Consider the following 20896-nt stretch of genomic DNA (forward strand, 5'->3'; position numbering starts at 1 on the left):
TGCCAGAGAGAATTCTGCTGCTAAGATCCATCTTCTGGTGGAATGGGGGAACAGAAGCCCACCTCCCACCCTCAGAAAGCTCAGGCTCTCCTTGAGGATATTTACTCCAAACTCCAACTCCAAACTGTAACTGTAGCCTCCTGAAATTCCTTTCCATTCTTAATTAGAGATGGCATTTGTCACCTTCTAAAATTTTCCTGTTCATTCATCGGTTCTTACCTGTCCACCCCAGAGTGGGCCATGCTGATATGGTGTGACTCTTCAGTGTGTTCTGAGCATCTGACAACACTCTAGACCCTTCCTGGGAGCTGTGGGTAGTGAGATGCTATCTACTGATACCTTTCCTTCTGCATATGTGGATGCATCTGTCGGTCTGCCTGAGCCGGTGACCAGCTCCTTGAGGCATGGCCTGGCTGTTGTCACATTGTGATAAGTTGTAACTAAAAACGGGACTTCCCTGGTGGTGCATTGGTTCAGAATCCACCTGCCAATGCAGGGGACATGGGTTTGACCCCTGGTCTGGGAAGATCCCACATACCACAGAGCAACTAAGCCTGTGTGCCACAACTACTGAGCCTGCGCTCTAGAGCCTGTGAGCCACAACTGCTGAGCCCACATGCTTCAGCTATGGAAGCCCATGCGCCTAGAGCCCATGCTCGGCAACAAGAGAAGCCACTGCAATGAGAAGCCTGCACACTGCAAGCAAGAGTAGGCCCTGCTCACCGCAACTAGAGAAAGACTGCGTGCAGCAGATCCAATGCAGCCAATAAATAAATAAATCTTTAAAAAGAAAAAACAAAGTTGTCACTAAAACACCTTCTGTGTCTCAGTCTACTTGCAGTTGACCAAATCTCAGCCACTAAGGCCAAAGAAATAAATGGAAGTAATTCTCTTTCATGGCTGTCAATAAAGGGCCTTAATAAGAAGCAGATTTATTTCTGGGTAAACTTATTTAGAAAGCTTTGTGTGTGGTTGTTGTTATTGTTGTTGTTGCAATTCCTGCTCAGAGCTTACTTTTATTCATTGTACCACTTAGGGATGAAACCAGAAGAGATGATACGGCGATGAAATGATACTGGTGATGACAGTTTGGTCATTCTTATAGAGCCGTGTGGCAGAGGATGAATGTTTGCACTTGGGGCCTCTTCTCACAATGGACACCAGGGGGCGGTGCTTCTATTAAGAGATTTCAGCCTCAGGCAGAAAACTGCATCTGTCTGCAGAAGTGGGATGCCTTCATGAGGGGCATAGCCGTTCATGTTTGAAACCCTTTTCCTCACTTTACTTCCCAAACGTCATTTATCCATCCTTCATCATGCAGGTCAAATCTTTTAGCCATCTAACTCTCCTGGCTGAATTAACTGCCGCTCTCTGACCTTCCATAGTATTGGGTTAGCCAAAAAGTTCACTCAGGCTTTTCATGTTACAGAAAAACCCAGACGAACTTTTTGACCAACGCAATACTTTGAATAAAACTCGATTTTAGGCGCTCGTTTTATACTGTTGTGCACCTCTGGTAAGTCCTGCCCACAGCTACCAATATCCCCAGCAGCTGCTCTTGCCTCCTGTTTACCTGTCGCAAAATACACATACCCTGAAAGTTTGCCAAAACTACTACTATTACTTCTACTATTATTAGCTAACCAGTAACTTTAAAGCTAATCATTTAAAAATGCTGATAAGACTCACAGACTTAGAGAACAAACTTATGGTTGCCGGGGGGGGGGGGGGGGGGGGGGAATGGGTGGGCGGTAGGCTAGACTGATTGGGAATTTGGGATTGACATGTACACGCTGCTATATTTAGAATGGATAGCCAACAGGACCTACTGTACAGCACAGGGAACTCTGCTCAGTATTATGTAACAACCTAAATGGGAAAAGAATTTGAAAAAGAATAGATACATGTATATGTATAACTGAACCACTTTACTGTACACCTGAAACTAACACAACATTGTTAATCAACTATACTCCAATATAAAATTAAAAGTTAAAAAAAAATTTTTTAAATAAAAATGCTGATGAAATACCACTGCCCATAATAATCTTTGCCTTCCCACTGTTAGCAGGAAATAGCACTAAACCGGTTCAGTAGGTTAACTCCTTCAATGCCAACTTAACGCACCACTTTCTAGTAATTGCCTTTCTTTCTAGGAATAGCTAGAACCTTGTTCCAAAGCCCCTTTCTCCAAAGGAAAGACAGAGAGGCCATGGCTGGCGCATGGACTCACATTCCAGTCCCTTCATCCCGCCCTACTCTTGGCAAAGACACCCTCCAGATGTTGTGAATGTGTTGAAATTCTGTTGGCCTCCTAGCAGGACTGGTGTTACTACTTTCCATGAGCTGTGGACAGGAAGTGCTCAAAAGCAAACAGTTCACAAGTGGGCTGGGTCACCCTAAAAAATACGTGTATTTTTCTTTAAGTGGGGAGGGGGAAAGAGAGGATGCTAGTCAATGGATATAAAGTTCAGTTCTGTAAGATGAGTAGGTGCTCAAGATCTGCTGGACTACGTCTTGCCCGTAGTGAGCAATACTGTACTGTACACTTAAACGTCAGTTAGAAGGGTAGATCGCATGCTGAGTGTTCTTACCACAATAAGGAAAAAAGTAAAAGAAAAAAAAAGAAGAGAGAGGAGGAATAAAGTGGGTTGTTTCTTGCCCTGTTAAAGCACTTTACCTTTTGGTCTTCCACACACGGGAAGCACAATTCCATTAACGACTGTAATAAACAGAAAATATATTTCCAGACACTGAGAGTTCCTCAGAGGTCATGATTCTTTCTTTGTGTTTTTAGAAACCAGACACACAAACCATTAGAAATTGCAGCAATGAGACTGAAGCATGGCTTGTAAAGCTGGTAATTGTGTGTGCGTGTGTGTGTAGCTTGAGTGATCCCAGGCTATTTTATAAGTGATAGGACATAACTTTTGTGGCATCAGAAGACTCACCATGCATCAGTTCCTTGGGGCCAGCCGTATTTTTGCATATAAGGTATATGAAATGAAAAGCCACATTCTCTTACCCTTTGATAGACCATAGTTTTCTAATTTAAGGTCACTAAGCCAATTTAGCAATGCCTGCATCAGTGCCTTGTGACACCGAGCAGGATGAGTTGTGAAGAGCCACCAGAGGGAACCTGCTACATCACACATCATAAAGCTTTCAGTCTTGGGCTTCCTAGGTGGCGCAGTGGTTAAGAATCTACCTGACAATGCAGGGGACACAGGTTCGATCCCTGGCTCCAGGAAGATCCCACATGCCGTGGAGCAACTAAGCCCGTGAGCCACAACTATTGAGCCCATGTGCTGCAACTACTGAAGCCCACATGCCTAGAGCCTGTGCTCTGCAACAAGAGAAGCCACGGCAATGTGGAGCCCATGCACCACAGCAAAGAGTAGCCCCCACTCACCACAACTAAAGAAAGCCCGTGCACAGCAAAAAAAGACCCAACACAGCCAATAAAATAAATAAATAAATAAATAAAATAAAGCTTTCAGTCCATCGCTGAGCTTTTCCAAGCACTTGGCATGCAGTGAAATAAGTTCTGATATTTACTACTGTGTATTGTCAGGTTGTAACTGTCAGGTTGGAGACCTGGGAAAAGTTGCTTCTTTGGGCTTAATTTTTCTTCTCTGAAATTATGGACATTGCACCAGACAGTGCTCATTTTAGGTTAGAGAATCCATCCAAAAACACCATTATGGTATTTATGGGTAAGCTTTTCCTAAGAGGAAATCATATTTTATTTGAGATTGACACCAGAATGTGAGCCCCAAGGGCTGAGAGCTCTCATCTCTGTGTTCACTGCTCTATCGCCTGAGCCTGGGACGGTACCTGGCACAGGCTTGGCTCGCCTTCAGTAAATACTCATTAAATGGAGAAAACATCTTCCCTTCCTTTCCTCCCTCCGTCCATCTCTTCCTTTCTTCTTTTCATGCTTATCAGGAAGGAGAGGAGGGAGGGAAGAAGGAAGGTTGACATGTTAACACCTCATTAAGCTGGAACTTCTCCCTGGGATAACCATGCCGAGGCAGCCTTGAAGGTTTGCACTTGAAATTTCAGGATATGAGTGATATTTCAAGAGCAACACTTCTGTAAGAGAAAAAGTACATCGAAGGACATCCACCATCTTTTTTCCATCTAAAAATCACATGGTAGGGCTGATCGGTGACCCTTTGGTGAAGAGAGTTCAGGGAACTGAGTGCCAGGGGGTTAAAAGTGAATAGGAAAAGAGGAAGGGAAGAAATAGGGTCTTTAGATGATGCTTTCCAGTTGTTTGCCTGTGAGGGAAGGCAAGAGAGTGCAGTAGCCATAGAAATTTCAGGGTTGAAAGAGGTTTTATTTTTGTTTGTTTATATAGTATGTGGGAGAAGCTTTTATGCTGCTGAGGGGAAGGAGCCAGTAGAGGGGGAGGGGAATGATGGATGGAGCAAAATGCCCCAAGAAATGAGTGCACAGTGATGGTCCTTGCTTCTGACACTAAGGAGAACGTAGGAAGGATGTGAGTAAATATTTAAAAAGAACAACAATAACACAAATAATACCAAGGTGCTGAGCCAAGTAAAACCAGATGCTTCTGAATGATTTTAGTAAGTTCCTTTGCCACTTATTCATTCATTTTCAGTCATCTGCTCGTGCTGACTCACCGACAAGCAATAAGAGAAGCAAAATTTTAAGAAAATACATAGAAAACTTACAACTCGTGTAACGTGTAACTCTAATTGGAAATTGGAAATAGATTGCCATTTCTTTTAGATTGCCATTTTCAAGTTACCTGTATTTGGCTCTTGGAATACCATGAGATTGCAGGCGGTAAGAACTAGACCCTGGGGGTGAGGGTGGCACTAGGAATTGAAACATGCACCTGTGTTCACAAGTCTGGGAGATCTGAGGGTATAGACCCTCACAGATTTTGGAAACTATGTTGGGGGAAACACAAACAAGAGACAACTGGAGGGGTTTCCCTGGTGGCTCAGTGGTTAAGAATCCGCCTGCCAATGCAGGGCACACGGGTTTGAGCCCCGGTCCGGGAAGATCCCACATGCTGCAGAGCAACTAAGCCCGTGCGCCACAACTGTTGAGCCTGTGCTTTAGAGCCCGTGAGCCACAACTATTGAGCTCATGTGCTGCAACTGCTGACGCCCGCACGCCTGAAGCCCGTGCTCCACAACAAGAGACGCCACGGCAATCAGAAGCCTGGGAACCATGTGGAGGAGTGGCCCCTCTTGCTGCAACTAGAGGAAGCCCACGGAGAGCAATGAAGACCCAATGCAGCCAAAAATAAAAATTAAATAAATAAATAAATCTTAAAAAAAAGAGTGAGAGAGACAACTGGAAAGACACGTGTTTGTTCCGCAGGTTGTTGTCCATATCCCCAAGCCTACACACACCCATTGTCCCAGTCGCTCTTCTGGAGCCCCGTTGGGTTCTCCACTCTCTTTTGGACACCAGTCTTCTCTCTGGGAATCTGTCTCCAGATCTGAAATCCTCTCGTGGTTTTGGACCACATTGCATGTCCGGTAATGACTCTCTTTCTGGGTTTCACTCTGGTCCTCCTTGGCTCGCTACGAGCTCTGGACTTCAGTTCTTGTGCCCACCGTTCCTAAGATTAGCCACTTATGGCATCAAGCCATGGGGTGCTTGCTGGCGTGGCTAGAACACTTAAGAGAAATGTATTTTTAGAGATGGAAGATGTGAGCAATTTGGTACAAAAGACTTGAGCAAGAATTTTATTGAAGGAGAAATGGTTAAGCCAAGTAATGGCCCAGGCTTTTATTTTGGACAACTTACCCATTGACTTAAATGATCCCACAATCAATTCCAATGAAGCAAATAGTATCAATTACAAAACTGGTTAAAAGGCCTAAGAACAACTATGCCACGTACAAGTGCACCTCATGTAAACAGACTTGGTTTTTTGTTAAAATTGAATTTTGAAAATCAATAATGCCCTTTCCTTGCTAAAGCAAGTTGATGGCCATGGGTGAGAGCAATGCATACTTAAAAACCTTCCACTGGGGGCTTCCCTGGTGGCGCAGTGGAAGAATCCGCCTGCCATTGCAGGGGACATGGGTTTGATCCCTTGGCTGGGAAGTGCCCACATGCTGCGGAGCAACTAAGCCCATGTACCACAACTATTGAGCCTGTGCTCTAGAGCCCACGAGCCACAACTGTTGAGCCCATGTGCCACAACTACTGAAGCGTGCACGCCTAGAGCCTCTGTTCTGCAACAAGAGAAGCCACCTCAATGAGAAGCCCGAGCATCACATCGAAGAATAGCCCCCACTTGCCACAACTAGAGAAAGCCTGCACGCAGCAACAAAGACAAAATATAGCAAATAAATAAATAAATAAATTTAAAAACCGTTTTTTTTTAACAAAACAAAACAAACTCTCCATTGTATGCAATACCTTCTTCTCAAAAAATAAAAATAAAAACTTTAAAAACACACCTAAAAGTTAAAAATGTAGCCACGGTCACTTTCCACATCCTGAAAACAATGAATTGACTAAGATTCACACAGGTAACCATGTTTTCATCACCAGTGTACCAATGTCCACTTCCTGTCATAACTAAAAGTAGCATGCCAAGGGCCCTCCTGATCACACACCATCTCGCCCAGAGTTTGTCACAGATGAGTAGGTCTGCCTTTGCATAGAAATAGGCAGGCATCTGAAACCACAGCTGTATGTCAATACCAGGTGATGCGACCTTGTAGCACTGTTCCAAAACAGCTGTTAACATATCACGTGTGTAACTTAACATGGATTATCTCACTTAATTCTCGCAACAGTCCTCTGAGATGAGTCGGAAACCGAAGAAGAGTTACGTGAGTTGCTGAGGATTATCCAGTGAGTAAGACACAGACCTGTCAAAACCACGCTGAAGGTTTGCAGAGTCCCCAAAACCCAGCACAGATACTAGACAGTACTGCCTCTGATGACAAGGTTAAACTTGCTTCTCAAGCTTATATCCCCATTACCTCCTACAAAGGTGGTCATAATATAAATTGTCAGGCTATTCTGACTTTCAAAAGAAATTTGATGTATTACGTGAATTACAAAGTGATCTGAAATGCCGCATCCTTATTCGTAGATGGGTAGTGATAGACTGCTTTAAAAAGCCAAAATACATTCTTAGGAAATTCCTCTCTTCATTCCTCTGTTGGGTGCAGATTAGATCTTTATTAAGATTTGCACTATGATATTTGGCATTGCCTTCGAGGAATGTAATAGAATCCTATCCTGAACACACTTACATTTCTAAAAATCTAAAGGCACATGCAGTTGAATTTGGGAAATTGTGTGTATGGCCAGGTTTAAAGGTTTTTTCAGAGCAGAAGCACAGCAGCGCGGAGGCTGGGATCTCAGCCCCAGGTAACCCAGCTGCCCTGAGGAACATGGCCACTGGCACTGCAGCTATGAACTCTGGTGGCTCTGCCACCTGCTGGGCTGCTTCCAGCTCTGATAAGGAATGTGTATGATAGGCTGATGGGAAGCTGGCCACAGGCTGGGCAGGGCTTTTGTAGCCCCTCCCTCAGTGCAGGGCTGGGCTCCTGTGTCCTCGGTGGGTGGGGGTCAGACTGGGTGAAGGGGAGGGAGGGAGCTGCTTTCTGTAGTCAGAATTCAGTTCCCTGAAATGTGAGCCTTCCTCCTGTTCCTTTTTGCTCCCGAATAGAAAACAGGATGACAATACTTTGCCTAAAGGATAAACATGAACATCCTGTATTGTTTTGCATTCTTTTCTTCCTAAAATGCTGGGAGCCTAGAGATTTCTCCTGCTGGAGGAGAGTTTCTGTTTCTCCATGACTCCTAATGTCGCTCGTCAGTCGAGAGGCACAACTGCCTCACCGGGTGTGCAGCTGTCAGCTCTGAAAGTCCCCTGGTTGAGTTCATAAATAGCAAAGCTTCTCTATTTATTGGGTCCTTACTCCATCTCAGGCATGGTGTTAAGTGTTTAAGTGCTTCATTTGGATTATCTCATTTGCTCCTTCTCATCCTATCAGATAGGGATACACTATCATCACCCCCATTTCACTGAAGTGGAGACGAAAGTTCAAAAGGTTGCTTGCTCAGGGTCACAAATCCAGGTAGTGACAAACTCAGATCTGTGGGACACCAAGATGATCATACCTCCGAAGAAAAACCAACCAAGTCCTACTGTTACCATCCCATCAACCTGCTCCCGCTCCACAGGGCATTGCTGTGTACACATTAGAGCTCATTGGGGTGATGATTCTGGCTATTGGGCTGGATGAGGGCAGGGAGCAGGAAGGATAAAGTCCTGCTGACTTCTAACTTGGCAAATCACCAAGAAAAAGAAATGAGTGTAGTTGGACCTCCATCCACTACCTCATTTCCAATCTTTTGCTCTTCCCCCTCCCTCTTTCGAGTGCTTCTACCTCTTTTACAACATTGTTTGTGATTCACTGTAGCCTTTTAAAAAATATCAGTAGGGGGAATGTGGGAGATACCAGCAACAACTCTTTCTAGCTTCCCCTCCACCCCAAAGCCCAGACATCCTTAATGGTCTTTGGGGACCCACAGTTAGAGAAAGCTTTTAGACCCTGGATTTAGAAGGAACCTGAAATCATCTATTCTAACTCTCTAACTTTATGGACAGGCAAACTTAGATCCAGAGATAGAGAGGTAACAAGACCTGTCTGAAGCCTTAATTAGTGTCAGAACCCAAACCACATCCACTGCTGTTTCCATCACATCCCCCTGGAATGCAGGGTACCCAAGTCTTCCTGCAGAACTGCAGTAGCTTCATGTGTCAGTAGCAGAAGCTGGAGATAATAGGAACACAAACTTGAAGAATCCACATCTTGCAGTTTAGGGTTTGTAGAGAAACTGAACATTATCTTATCAAGTTAATCTTTTGACTACAGCCCTGCCCCTCCTACTTTTACTGGGTTGCAACCTTGCTTTGTCCTCATTTCCTTTCAACAGCCTGAGCTGGGTGCTTTGCACCAACCCTAAAATGATATGTTGGGCTGCTCCCCTGAGTCCTGGCAAAGAATGTAGAGTTAAGATTTGCTCAGGTTGACACCATCCCTTTCAGCTCTCAGATTGGCTTGGAAAACACATTTGGAAATGACTTAAAAGACTGCCATTTTCATGTTTGGAAAGCAATTCATGATTATTGTAAACGAGATTTAACTTGGAATGTTTAGGACGTGGGTGGCTAATTCCTGCCACAGTTCAAAGGGGGAAGAAATGAACACAGAAAATAAAATAGAACAAGTACTGAAAGTACAGTTAATAGCTCATTGATCCAACCTCAGCTGAGAACATTTTTTGCATAGCTGACTTATGAAGATCACATAATTGACCCCATTTAATCATAAACTTTTAAAAATTAAAAGCAGTTGCTGGTGGAAGTTTATCTCGAATGTTTCACAGGTTTCCCTGCCTTCTGAAGCTGTCGCCACTGGACGTAATTTGACGTTTCCTGATGCATCAGTGTCATTATTGTGAGCTGTCACTATTGTCCTGGACTAGAACGCTGCACAATTTACAACCTTTATGATGTTTATAGTCCCAGATACTGTGGATAGTGATTTGCTTTATTTTTGTCAGACCGTCTATGTCTAGCCCTTCCTTTTGTGGGGGATTCATACCTTTAAGTTAGCTGGTCTCAGGTATGTACCCTGGGCTCATTGGCTGGTGAGGAGGAGCCAAAGGCACTTCCAGCTTCACCTCACTCTTGATGTTGCCAGTTCATTCTAGTGCCAAGGCACTCTCTCTCTCTCTTTTTTAAAGATTTATTTATTATTTTCTTTATTTATGTATTTATTTTTGGCTGCATTGGGTCTTTGCTGCTGCATGCAGGCTTTCTCTAGTTGTGGCAAGCAGGGACTACTCTTCATTGTAGCGCACGGGCTTCTCAGTGCGGTGGCTTCTCTTGCTGTGGAGCATGGGCTCTAGGCGCGCCAGCTTTAGTAGTTGTGGCGTATGGGCTCAGTAGCTGTGGTTCCCAGGTTCTAGAGCGCAGGCTCAGTAATTGTGGCACATGGGCCTAGTTGCTCCACAGCACATAGGATCTTCCTAGACCAGGGCTCGAACCCATGTCCCCTGCATTGGCAGGCAAATTCTTAACCACTATGCCACCAGGGAAGTCCCCAAGGTGCTCTCTTTTGTTTGTGTGTTTACATATGACTATTAGCTTTCAGGACTTACAGGACTGTTACCCTCTCTGGAGCTTTCTTAGAATAATAATGATTATACTCAAAATAGTTTTATTAATAATACAGGTAAAAGAGTGATAAAATCTACCATTTATGCCAGTGTTTTCTACATAGCATGTAGAAAACGTTGTAATAACTCTGCAAACGAAGTCATCTTAGTTCTATTGTACAATTGAAAAAAATAAGGTTCAGAGGATTCAAACTTTGAATCACTTCCCAAGTACCAGGCTAGAATCATGAACCCTCATCCCTGCCCCAGGTACACAGTCTGCAACTGCATTTAGTGGCATGGGTCTTGGTAGGCTGGTTTAATTGCTGGGACCACAGCAGCCTTTGAAGAAACTAGAGGCTGTCGGCACTCCATCCCTCAGCAGGGACATCCTTTCAATTGTAAGTGGCTGTGCCGTATTCCCACTGGACCAGGGCAAGTCAGAATTATATTGCTTCTGGTCAAAGGCTATTGCAAGCTTAATTCAGCAACCTCTTGGGAATCCCGTCTAAGGTAGCTGTAAATGGTAAATGTACGGAGACCCCTTCTCTAAGCTGCTCCCGTAGTAAGCTTCCCAGATTAATGAATCGGGAGCTGTCTCTTTTTGGGCCTGCAGAAGTTGTTTCTGTTGCTTCCTGGGGCTTGGCTGTGATCAGAATAGTTGAAGTTGCAAAATGAGTGCCCTCTGGGTAAGTGAGGTATTATTATATTATTTCAAATGTGTTTACTCATGGAAAAGGACTGCAAAGGGGTTATGGAACTTGTCTCATGTTACCATGGGAACTAACTTCAAAGCACAGAGGAGACATGCCCAATACTCCCATTCCTCCATCACCCAGGGAACATCATGTGTCCTTCAGCAAGGAAGAGTCTGGAGATTTTTTCAAAGATACCTCTTGTAAAGGAGACAGGGAAAAAGCAAGCAATGTCTGAAATCCTTAGATCTTCTCTCTTCCAGTAATAACTAACTCACGTGTATTGAACACTTACTTACCATGTATCTGGCACTGTGCCAAGCACTGACATGGCCATTGGATCCTCATGAGTACTCATCAATTTAACAGATGAGGAAACGGAGGCTCAAAATTTTTGCTCTTAAGTCACAAAGGTAGCAAGTATCTCAACAGGGGTTTAAATTTGGCCATCTGCTTTCTGAGCCTTTGCCTAACTGCTACACTATGCTGCCTTCTACTAAGAACAAGAAAGATTTACTCTGACCTGAGAAGAGTTCAGTCAAACATAGAAGCCTGAGAAATGTAAGGTATGATATTAACGGAACACTGATGTTATCCACGCACTCCGCAAACAGCTGCTGATGAGAAAGCTGCCTTAGAGAGCGATGAAGGGTAATTTTCTGATGCATCCAAGTGTACCAGCCAAAGAGTAATCTGCTTTTAAGCCAGACCAGTGCCGAAGGGGGGGAAATGAAGATAAAGAAGAGTTTGGCAACAGCACCTGGATTTCTTAGATGAACGAACAGTGTGCCTGTTTCCAAAATGATTAATTGTACAATTCAATACATGTCAGCAAGTGGGGAAGGTGCCTTTAAAGAGGAGGCCACTATAATTAAGTGAGAATGAGGAGAGAGAAGCTGAAAGAAGGGAACCCTACAGATCACAGGTGTGGAAAAAGAGGTCATGGCTATTATCAAAATAGACTTAAGTCCCAAGCTCCTGAGTAGAAGTAACGCCAGGAGAGGCAAAGAAGCAAGCCATAAAGAGCAACTGGGCCGCAGGGAGAATCATGTCGCTGGGTTGTGTTTTCCCTCTTTTAGCTAAGAAAGCACTGATTGACTCCCTCCTATCCACTTAATTGAGTTTGTATACCTGAGGCGACTTTCCCATCTGGAAACTGACATGGTAAAAGATTCTTGCTAATTCCTGCCCTGGAAAACGGCCAAGTCCATGACCTGGTTTTATTCAGCTTGGAGTAAAAGCCCCAGTTGCCCTTCTTCTATGAGTGTTCTCCTCCTTTGGGGTCACTTTCACTTGGGAACAATGGCTGAGCCTCTGGAACATTTACAAAGAAGCCCAACAGAATTCAGACCTTGAGGATGATCGTGACGAGGGAGAGGAAGAAGAGAAGGAGTTTGTTTCCATTGCATATTGCTTGACTGACTCACTCCACAGAGCACTGAGTTCCCATGGAAAGGCTGTGCTCTGACTTAAATAAGTGGATGGAGGTTTCTACCTTGGTCTCCATGTCTTTCCATCACACAACTCTGTATAGAATAGCGCTGGTGGTGAAGGAGGGGACAGCAAAGACTGGGAGGGAGTTCTACTCCTCCAGCTTCAGAATCGCCACCAAATTCTCACGCTGGCCCTGAAAAGCAGATGGCTGGTTCCCTGTGAACATCAAGGTGTTCAGGCTATCAGCTTCCAATGGATTCCCAGGGGGAGAGGCAGCTGGCTTCCTCTTGGAGCCGTGTTCAGGCTCAAAGGGTGTCCTAGGGTGATGGCTTCCTTCTTGTTGAACCCAAAATAGCCTCTTCTCTGGGGGCATTTCGGTGTCAACCAGCATCTTTGTGTGTAAGGACAGATGTTGCATCAGGGAGTTTCAAAGGAAGCCAGTCACAACTCCATATTCCAACTATGTGCTTTCAGAGCCCATTCACACAGTGAACACATCTTTTTAAAAATTCTCTTGTCAAATTTATTACATTTTTAAATGTTTTAAATTCCCATCAAAATGCAATTTTAAGTATCACCCCCAACAGCTGGCTAACACTAGTAGCTGCCTTCTGAAACTGTGATCCAAGGGAACATCACAAATTTTCCTTTGAAAGGCAAACCAGCTCTCAAAGGGGATATTCCAAGGTTGCCTCACTACACCCTGCCACGTGCCAAATGTTTTTCGAGTATAAACCCACCTTTGGACGATACAAGGTTTACTTGGCGTATATTGGCTTTCAGAATTTGTTTTAAAAGGCTCAGACCCTGTAGTCACACTGGCTCAATTCAAATTCTGGCACTGCCACTTACTGGCTGTGAGTCTAGGAGCAAGTCACTTAACTTCTCTGTGCCTTGGTGTCCTCAACTGTAAAATGGGGGTGATCAGAGCACAACCTCATAATGGAGATGTAAATGAATCAATGTGTGTAAATGTTAAGTAGAACTGTGCCTGGCACACAGTAAGTGCCATGGAAGGGCTTGCTTTATTGTACGTATCATTATTGTTATTATTATTATTATTCACTGAGCATCTACTGCATGGTTACACAGGGCCTATAGTTAACCAAGAACAATCCCAGCTCTTACAGAGAGGGGATGACAGCCCTTAAAAATGAAATCCATCAGAATGTGATTTCAGCTTTGTGTTAGGAAGGAAACCCACAGGGTGCAGTAATAAGGACTGGGGTTCCAGGCTGTAAGGGGGGCCTGTCAGGGGAGGCTTCTCGGGGCCAGTGTTATGCTTAAGCCGAGGCTGGAGGCCAAGGGCAGGAGACCGAACTTTCACTCTCCCCATCAGCAGAGGTAGCCTCACACTTGCTCAGTGAACGATGATTATGGGCCAGGCTGTCTACTGGTCTTCTCAGGTACTCTCCTCCCACCGACATCCTGACAAGTGTAAAGGATTATCTCCATGTTACAGTGGATACTTTCGAGGCTCAGAGAGGTTAAGCGACTTGCTCGAGATCACACAGCTTATGGGTGGCAGAGCCTTGACTGAACAGGAGTCTGTCTGACTCTACAATTCACGGGGAGCCTTTCTGCTGCCTTCTGCTGCTGCCTCTTCCACCAGGCTGCCATCGGGACTAGTTAAACTTGGAGAATGTTGCTCAGTACATACACTCTCAGTCCCTATATGAATAAATCCAAATATAAGGAGTGATTTACATAGTTTGGGTAGCCTGAGTGCTCTGCCCTCCAGCTCTGGGAACAGGGAGAAAAGCCTTGCAGGCACCCTTCTTCACTTGGTCAGACTGATACCTGACTCTCTGTTCTCAGGCTGACAGGTGTGCCAATTGCCATCTCTTCTTCAGAGTGTGTCTGGGCCAGGCAGGCAGGTTGGAGACACGCTCGCCTCCACCAGCCAAGGGGTGCTGGGGTGCTGACACCTATGCTACTTACTCTGGAAGCATTTGCCCTTCTGCAAAGAGCTATAGTCACCTGCTCCAGAGTTCTGTCTGCTGGGGTGGGGACCCATCAGCTACTTTCACATAGCTGGTGCCTACTTTCCTCTAGCTCAGAGGCCCCCATCCAGGGCTCTGTTGAGAACTGTGGCTCCTCTTTCCATGGCCTTCTCCTGCCCTGGAAGATGTTGTTCATCCTTCATTTTTGGTTATTGATCAATGTGATCATATTCACTTTTCATCTTTCAGAGAAACTTCCCCAAAACTCTCATCTGCTCAAAGATCCATCCCCCACCCCATCACGACTTGCTCACCGTCATTAATATATCCCCTTTTATGCTGCTTTCTTGTCATTTCACTTGGACTTTGGGAAGGAGGGAAGGAAATACATGCATTTCACTTCTCAATTACAATGTTTGCATCTGAGCTCGTGCAGGTTTTCTAAGAGAACAGATTGTTACCTGCAATAGCATCCAGTGAGCAGTTGATGCTTAAGGACCAAATTAATGATTCATTTTATTAATACTTCAAAGAAAATAGCAGACACCTGTGGAAGTTGATTCTTCCTTTTTAAATATTTCCTGTGTGTCAATGTCTATGCCAGATGTGAGGGGGAAAAGGGCCCTTATCTCTGTGCGCTAATTCCTCTCTCCTCCCTCGCCCTGCCGCAATCCCATCTTAATTTACTATTTCAGACTTAGAGCTCAGAACCCAATCCCTTCCTTGCAATGTTGTGGCATGTTTGAAATTTTCCATAAGAAAACGTTGGACTGCATGTCCAGCTGATAGTCTCCCGTTTTCATCCTTCCGGTCTCTTGTCCACTGGGTAACTGTGGTGTGTATTGAATTCCTAAGAAACTCGTTCTTGGAGGTTCCCTTTCCTTAATGATGGAAGTTAAAAGAGAAAGAGAGAGAGAGAGAATTTTGAGACTCCATCCATAAGAGCAGTCCATCAATAACGGGGATGAATTCCTCAGAGGCAGAACGGGGATCGATGTATAGAACAGGACTCTAATAGCTAGAAAGCACGTCATTTGTTTTCCCCCAGGACTTTGGCATCTGCCAAAACATCTGACTCCAAAAGCCACCCTAGAGGTTAGCCAGACTTAGAAAGAGGTGGCCACAAAGGAGTTTGGGATGCAAACTGCCTCTTCCCTGCCAAGCCCATGGTGTGCAGCTGAGGGATTCACCTTCCCTTTCCTGTTGCCCGCAGGAGCTGCTGGAATGTTTAAGCACCTCCAATCAGTGCTGTGCGGCATTTGAGCTCTTTGGTCATGAGCAGGTGACCAGAGCTCGAGGGAATGATTGGAGAGTGATAGGTCATGGGGTATGGGAATTGGTGGGCGAGGGTGAGCACTGACATCCAGGGTCCCCCGAGGAGCAGTCATATTTGAAAAGACACATTCGTAATCATGGAAGCCCACTGCATGCTTTCTCTCTAGTGGACATCATTTATATAGATATTCAATACACAAGCCATGCAGGCTCGATTCTAGCCTCTCTTTAGTAAATGCCCCAGTTGTTTGGAGTAAAAAAAATGGTTTAGATTAGCACCCGGGCACTCTGACAAGGTCTGGAGGGAGTTAAGGGACTTGCCAGCAGTATTAGCATTTTTTTCTTCTTTTTCCAGCCGCACTAAAATATGTTTGCTCAAAACAGAGGGAGATGAAAAACTACTGGCAGCCAGTACCTCTTAAAAGGAAAAAAAAAATGTTTTACTTCTCTGGCAAACGTACCAATTAAAACGAGGCTGTGTTGTGACAGATTACGGAGCAATTAATGCCTAATTGAGCCTTCTGCCAGATGCTTCTGTGAAAGCAACTTTACTGGGGCCGGAGTGGCCACACCTTAAGAGCAAAACAAACCTCCAAACTTTCTGCAACACCCTCCACTCTGAGGAGTCCAGAAACCAAAGAAAACATTTTTACTTTGAATCTCTGAGTGTTACACTGAAAGGATTATCCTGACAGAAACATCTCGACATTGAAAATCCTATTGGGGATTTCATAGTTTCCTCATTTGTAAGCAAAATCTATTTTCCACGAGATATTTTTAGTGCAAGCATCCCCTGCTGTCCTATTCTCTTACAGTATACCATTAGATCTTGAGGCCAGGCCAAGCAGGTCACGTGACTTCTAAGCATCTCTCCGGTTCCCTCCTAAGTAACTAGTCTCATAGGAGTCAGGGAATACTAGACTCTTAACTACCAAAGACCTCAAAGCCCTTCCTGAAGCCTTGACTTCTTGATAGGATGTGAAAATGCTTTACAGCTGCGTTTTCTAAGAGGTCAGCTTGGTCGAGCTCGCTGACTGACCTCAGTAATAGAGATATTTTCAGCCCTGCAAGCCGCCTGTGTAAATATAAAAATGTATTAGGCTGCAGAACTGCATGTGTGGGAACAGAACAACCATGCTATTGAAAGGAAATCACAGGGGGAACACTGGTGTCACTCACATGGGTTTGGTTAACGCGTGCATACTTTTGATAAATCGTTGTGATTCAGCGGACTCCTCGTTTCAGATGAGCCGATTTCATTTCTGGAACTTATGAGTTCTGATAAGTAAAACCCTAATCACTTAATGAGGTGTCTAATAAAATTTCCTTCTGGGAGTTTTAACATTTAAAAAAAAACAATCATTTTCACTCTTTACATGGCACTCATTTGCTTTAGAAAAAAATGTTAGTGTGAAGTCAGTTTTTCAGTTGTTTAATGTGAAAAAGAGTGATTTGTTTGAGTGTCTGAGAGGGAAAGATACATTTACTTAGACCTCTGAAACTAGCATGGAAGAGAATCACTGTAATGAACAGGAAACATGCTCTTGAAATGAATTGAGAAATGCTCTCTGGGCGAAATGCTCTGATATTCTTGAGTGTGTTCAGTTTCAGTGGATCAAATCTTTCCCATCTCTGCATCCAAGCTATTTGGCGGTGATCAGATGATCAGAGCTCAAGGAAGTGATTGGAGAGTGAGCTGGCTGCAGCTGCAATGTAGGCTGTTTTCAGGGACAAGGAGCCACTGTTTTTCAAACATAGCATCAACATAGAAGTTATTTTGTGGGCTCCAGGATGCAGCAATGGGCTGCACTGCCAGCATTGTTCTGCTTCAAGCTTTTCGTTCTGTGGTCCAGAGGAGCTGTCCACACGTTTGTAGACGACGCCAGGAGGAACCATCCCACGAAATTTTGCCTCTGGAAAGTGACGATGAAATGAGTAGACCCAGAACCCTCATCATAATGGTATGGTATCTGTGGCAGAGCAGCCTAACTTGATTAAACTGTTATTGTAGAAATGAGGTTGCCATTTGGGGTTTGGATTTTCAGCTTTAGATAAAGAAATGTGTGACCTAGAGTTTACTACTGTGCTTTCCTGTTTGTGGAAAATCTTCCAAAATTGTTTCATATATTATTCAGAGAACTGGTTTTCTTTCTCTTAGATATGTCTTGAAAATGTGCAGTTTATTGGTCTATTAGAAACCCTCTTCTACCTAACATTTTGTATGCTGTTATTAACTTTTGTGCAGAAACAGAAAATTTGAAGTCTGGTTTAATTAAGTGGATTTTATTTTATAGCTCAAATTTGAAAGTAGAGCCCCAAATAGATATTTTTATATCACATATAACCCATCAAGTTGTGTAGATGTTGGTAGTTAGATCTCTATCTTCAAAGTATTTGAGGCTTTTATTTCTGATGCTGCAACAGAAATGCCTTTCCAAAAATGCTTAACTTAGGCATAAAATCAGTATGAAGTTTTTGAGAATTTTGTGGAATGCCTGGTGTTTTAATTACAAAGCTGTTTCTTGCCATGTGTCAAATTACATTGTTGTCTGTTTTAATTATAATAGTGTTACTCTTCCTTCTTTGTGTATCTGTTTGACCAGCAAGTATAAGGTAGAAGTTAGAACATCTCCTTACTTTAGGTTCAGGGAGAGATCTGCTTAGTCACTGAAATCCAATGTTGGGATGGAGGTGGTGTGCTAAAGTTTCCAAAATTGGGGAGGCATTGAAGTCTGGGTGGTTTCAGCACAATCGACTTTTTTCTCTTAGATTTCAATGTTCAGATATCAAGGATGCAGTAAATAATGAATGATAAATACCTGTTACACTAAAAGTTTTTAAATGAAAGTCATTTGGCTTGGGCTATGCCTCTGAATGACAGAATACTAAGCTATAACATTCTATGCCAACTTCTCCAACAAATCAATATTTGATTTTCAAAAGGGCAATAATGTCTTCAACTATTGGGCTATGATTATCTCTAAGAGGAAACACTTGGTGGAATAGTTTCATACTCATTATTCCCATAAGTTTTCACAAATTAAATTTAAAAGGATTTGAGACATTGGTGCTTCAAGTTTAACTCTTGTTAATAATAGTAGCATATTCTATAGCTAGGTGTGTTACTTATGGCTATCGAAGTCATGAAAACAGTCATTTTTCCTAATTTTACTAATTAGATTATAAAATTTTGCAGCTAGAAGTTTGCCCCCAAAATTGTATTTCAAAGTAACTGAGAAATAAAAGATAATAACAATTAATTCACCTAACAATGCCCTGTTTTTTCAAAGATCCTTTTAATTCACATGATACCTTTACTGACATTAAATGAGGTGATGATGGATTTATTGATGAGGAAAACAAGAATCAGAGGATTGAATATCTTGTTTACATCACATAGCTGCCAAATACCAGAGCCTCAGGTCACACATCAATTATCCCAAAAGGCAATATACTTTTTCACTCTGTTCATATTTCTGAGAAAAAAATGGTAAAACCGATAAAAGTGAATTTTTATAAGTCTGATGGAAATGTTGGACCACTCAGAGTAGAATATGCTCACACAAAGTTACTGTGCATCTTGGAAGTTTCCTCTGGGCCACTTGAAATGTCACACATTCCACAACTATTTGTTGCGGACCCGCTATGGGCCAACCACTGTTCCAGGTACTTGGAATCCACCAATGAATAAACCATCAAAGATCCCTGCCCTAAGCTGCAAAAGTTTACTGTGATAGTATATTTTGCAAATTTCATTATGGAATTACTATATTAGGGTTGCAATGCTTAGTGTCCTAATTTAAGTTAGTGAAACTATTCCCTATTTCCCAAGATGGTGGCTTGAAAACTTTAATGTGTTTCAGAATCACCCAGGAGTCCTTTTTTTAAAAATGTTTATTGGAGTATAGTTGATTTACAATGTTGTGTTAGTTTCAGGTGTATAGCAAAGTGAATCTGCTATACATATACATATGTCCACTCTTTTTTAGATTCTTCTCCCATAGAGGCTATTGCAGAGCATTGAGTAGAGTTCCCTATGCTCTACAGTAGGACCGTATTAGTGATCTATTTTATATATAGTAGTGTGTACACGTCAGTCCCAATCTTCCAGTTTATCCCTCACCCTTTCCCTTACCCCCTGGTAACCATAAGTTTGTTTTCTACATCTGTAACTCTCTTTCTGTTTTGTTGATAAGTTCATTTGTACATTTTTTGGTTTTTTTTTTTGGGGGGGGGATTCCACATATAAGTGATATCATATAATATTTGTCTTTGTCTGACTTATTTCACCCAGTATGACAATCTCTAGATCCACGCAGGAGTTCTTATTTATACTAATCCTTGGGCTCCTGGCCCCAGTGACTGTACGTAAGAATGTCTGGAGTGGAACCGAGGAATCTGCACTGATAGCAAACACCCGCCGGTGATTCTGAGATTCTGATAGAGGAACGTGGTGGATGACACTCTGAGAAACAGCACTCTGGAAACTGATAATCTAAACCCTCCACCTTGCATCCTCTTTTACCCTGTTCCGCTAATCGTCTTCTCACGCTAGCTATAAGCTTCTGAACAAACTGATTTTTTTAAGCTCTTTATTGGAATATAATTGCTTTACACTCTTGTGCCAGTTTTTGAGGTACACTGAAGTGAATCGGCTGGATTTATACATATATCCTCATATCCCCTGCCTCCTGCGACTCCCTCCCACCCTCCCTGTCCTGGCCCTCTAAGTCATCACCCATCATTGAATTTATCTCCCTATGTTATGCAGCAACTTCCTACTAGCTATCTATTTTACAGTTGATAGTATATCTATGTCAGTGCTACTCTCTCACATTGTCCCAGCTTCCCCTTCACCCCCTCCCAACCCTGTGTCCTCAAGTCCATTCTCTACATCTGCATCGTTATTCTTGCCCTGTCACTGGGTTCATCAGTACCATTTTTTTAGATTCCAAATATATTAGTTAGCATGCAGTATTTGTTTTTCTCTTTCTGGCTTACTTTGCTCTGTATGACAGACTCTAGGTCTATCCATCTCATTACAAACAACTCAATTTCATCATTTTTTATGGCTGAGTAATATTCCATTGTACATATGTGCCACATCTTGATGCATTCATCTGCTGATGGGCATTTAGGTTGCTTCCATGTCCTGGCTATTGTAAATAGTGCTGCAATGAACATTATGGTACATGTTTCTTTTTGGATTATGGTTTTCTCTGGGTATATGCCCAGGAGTGGGATTGCTGGGTCATGTGGTAGTTCCATTTTTAGTTTTTTAAGGAATCTCCAAACTGTTTTCCATAGTGGCTGTACCAACTTACGTTCCCACCAGCAGTGCAGGAGGGTTCCCTTTTCTCCACATCC

General features: G+C 43.3%; 1 protein-coding gene across 3 annotated transcripts in view; it reads left to right on the top strand.

Moving 5' to 3' along the window:
- The window catches only part of DOCK10 (dedicator of cytokinesis 10), a 261399-nt gene that overhangs the window by 41416 nt on the left and 199087 nt on the right, over positions 1–20896 (top strand). Inside the window, exon 1 of one of the 3 annotated variants that reach the window (XM_057744532.1) lies at positions 17301–17490. The exons of the other annotated variants lie outside the window; for them this stretch is intronic. Within the exon in view, the coding sequence (XP_057600515.1) occupies positions 17329–17490 (162 nt within the window). The 5' untranslated portion in view covers positions 17301–17328. Of the gene's footprint in view, positions 1–17300; positions 17491–20896 lie in introns of those variants that run through there. 3 annotated transcript variants of the gene reach the window in all.

The sequence above is a fragment of the Hippopotamus amphibius genome, chromosome 8 (genome assembly GCF_030028045.1).
Source record: "Hippopotamus amphibius kiboko isolate mHipAmp2 chromosome 8, mHipAmp2.hap2, whole genome shotgun sequence".
Taxonomy (NCBI): Eukaryota; Metazoa; Chordata; class Mammalia; order Artiodactyla; family Hippopotamidae; genus Hippopotamus; species Hippopotamus amphibius.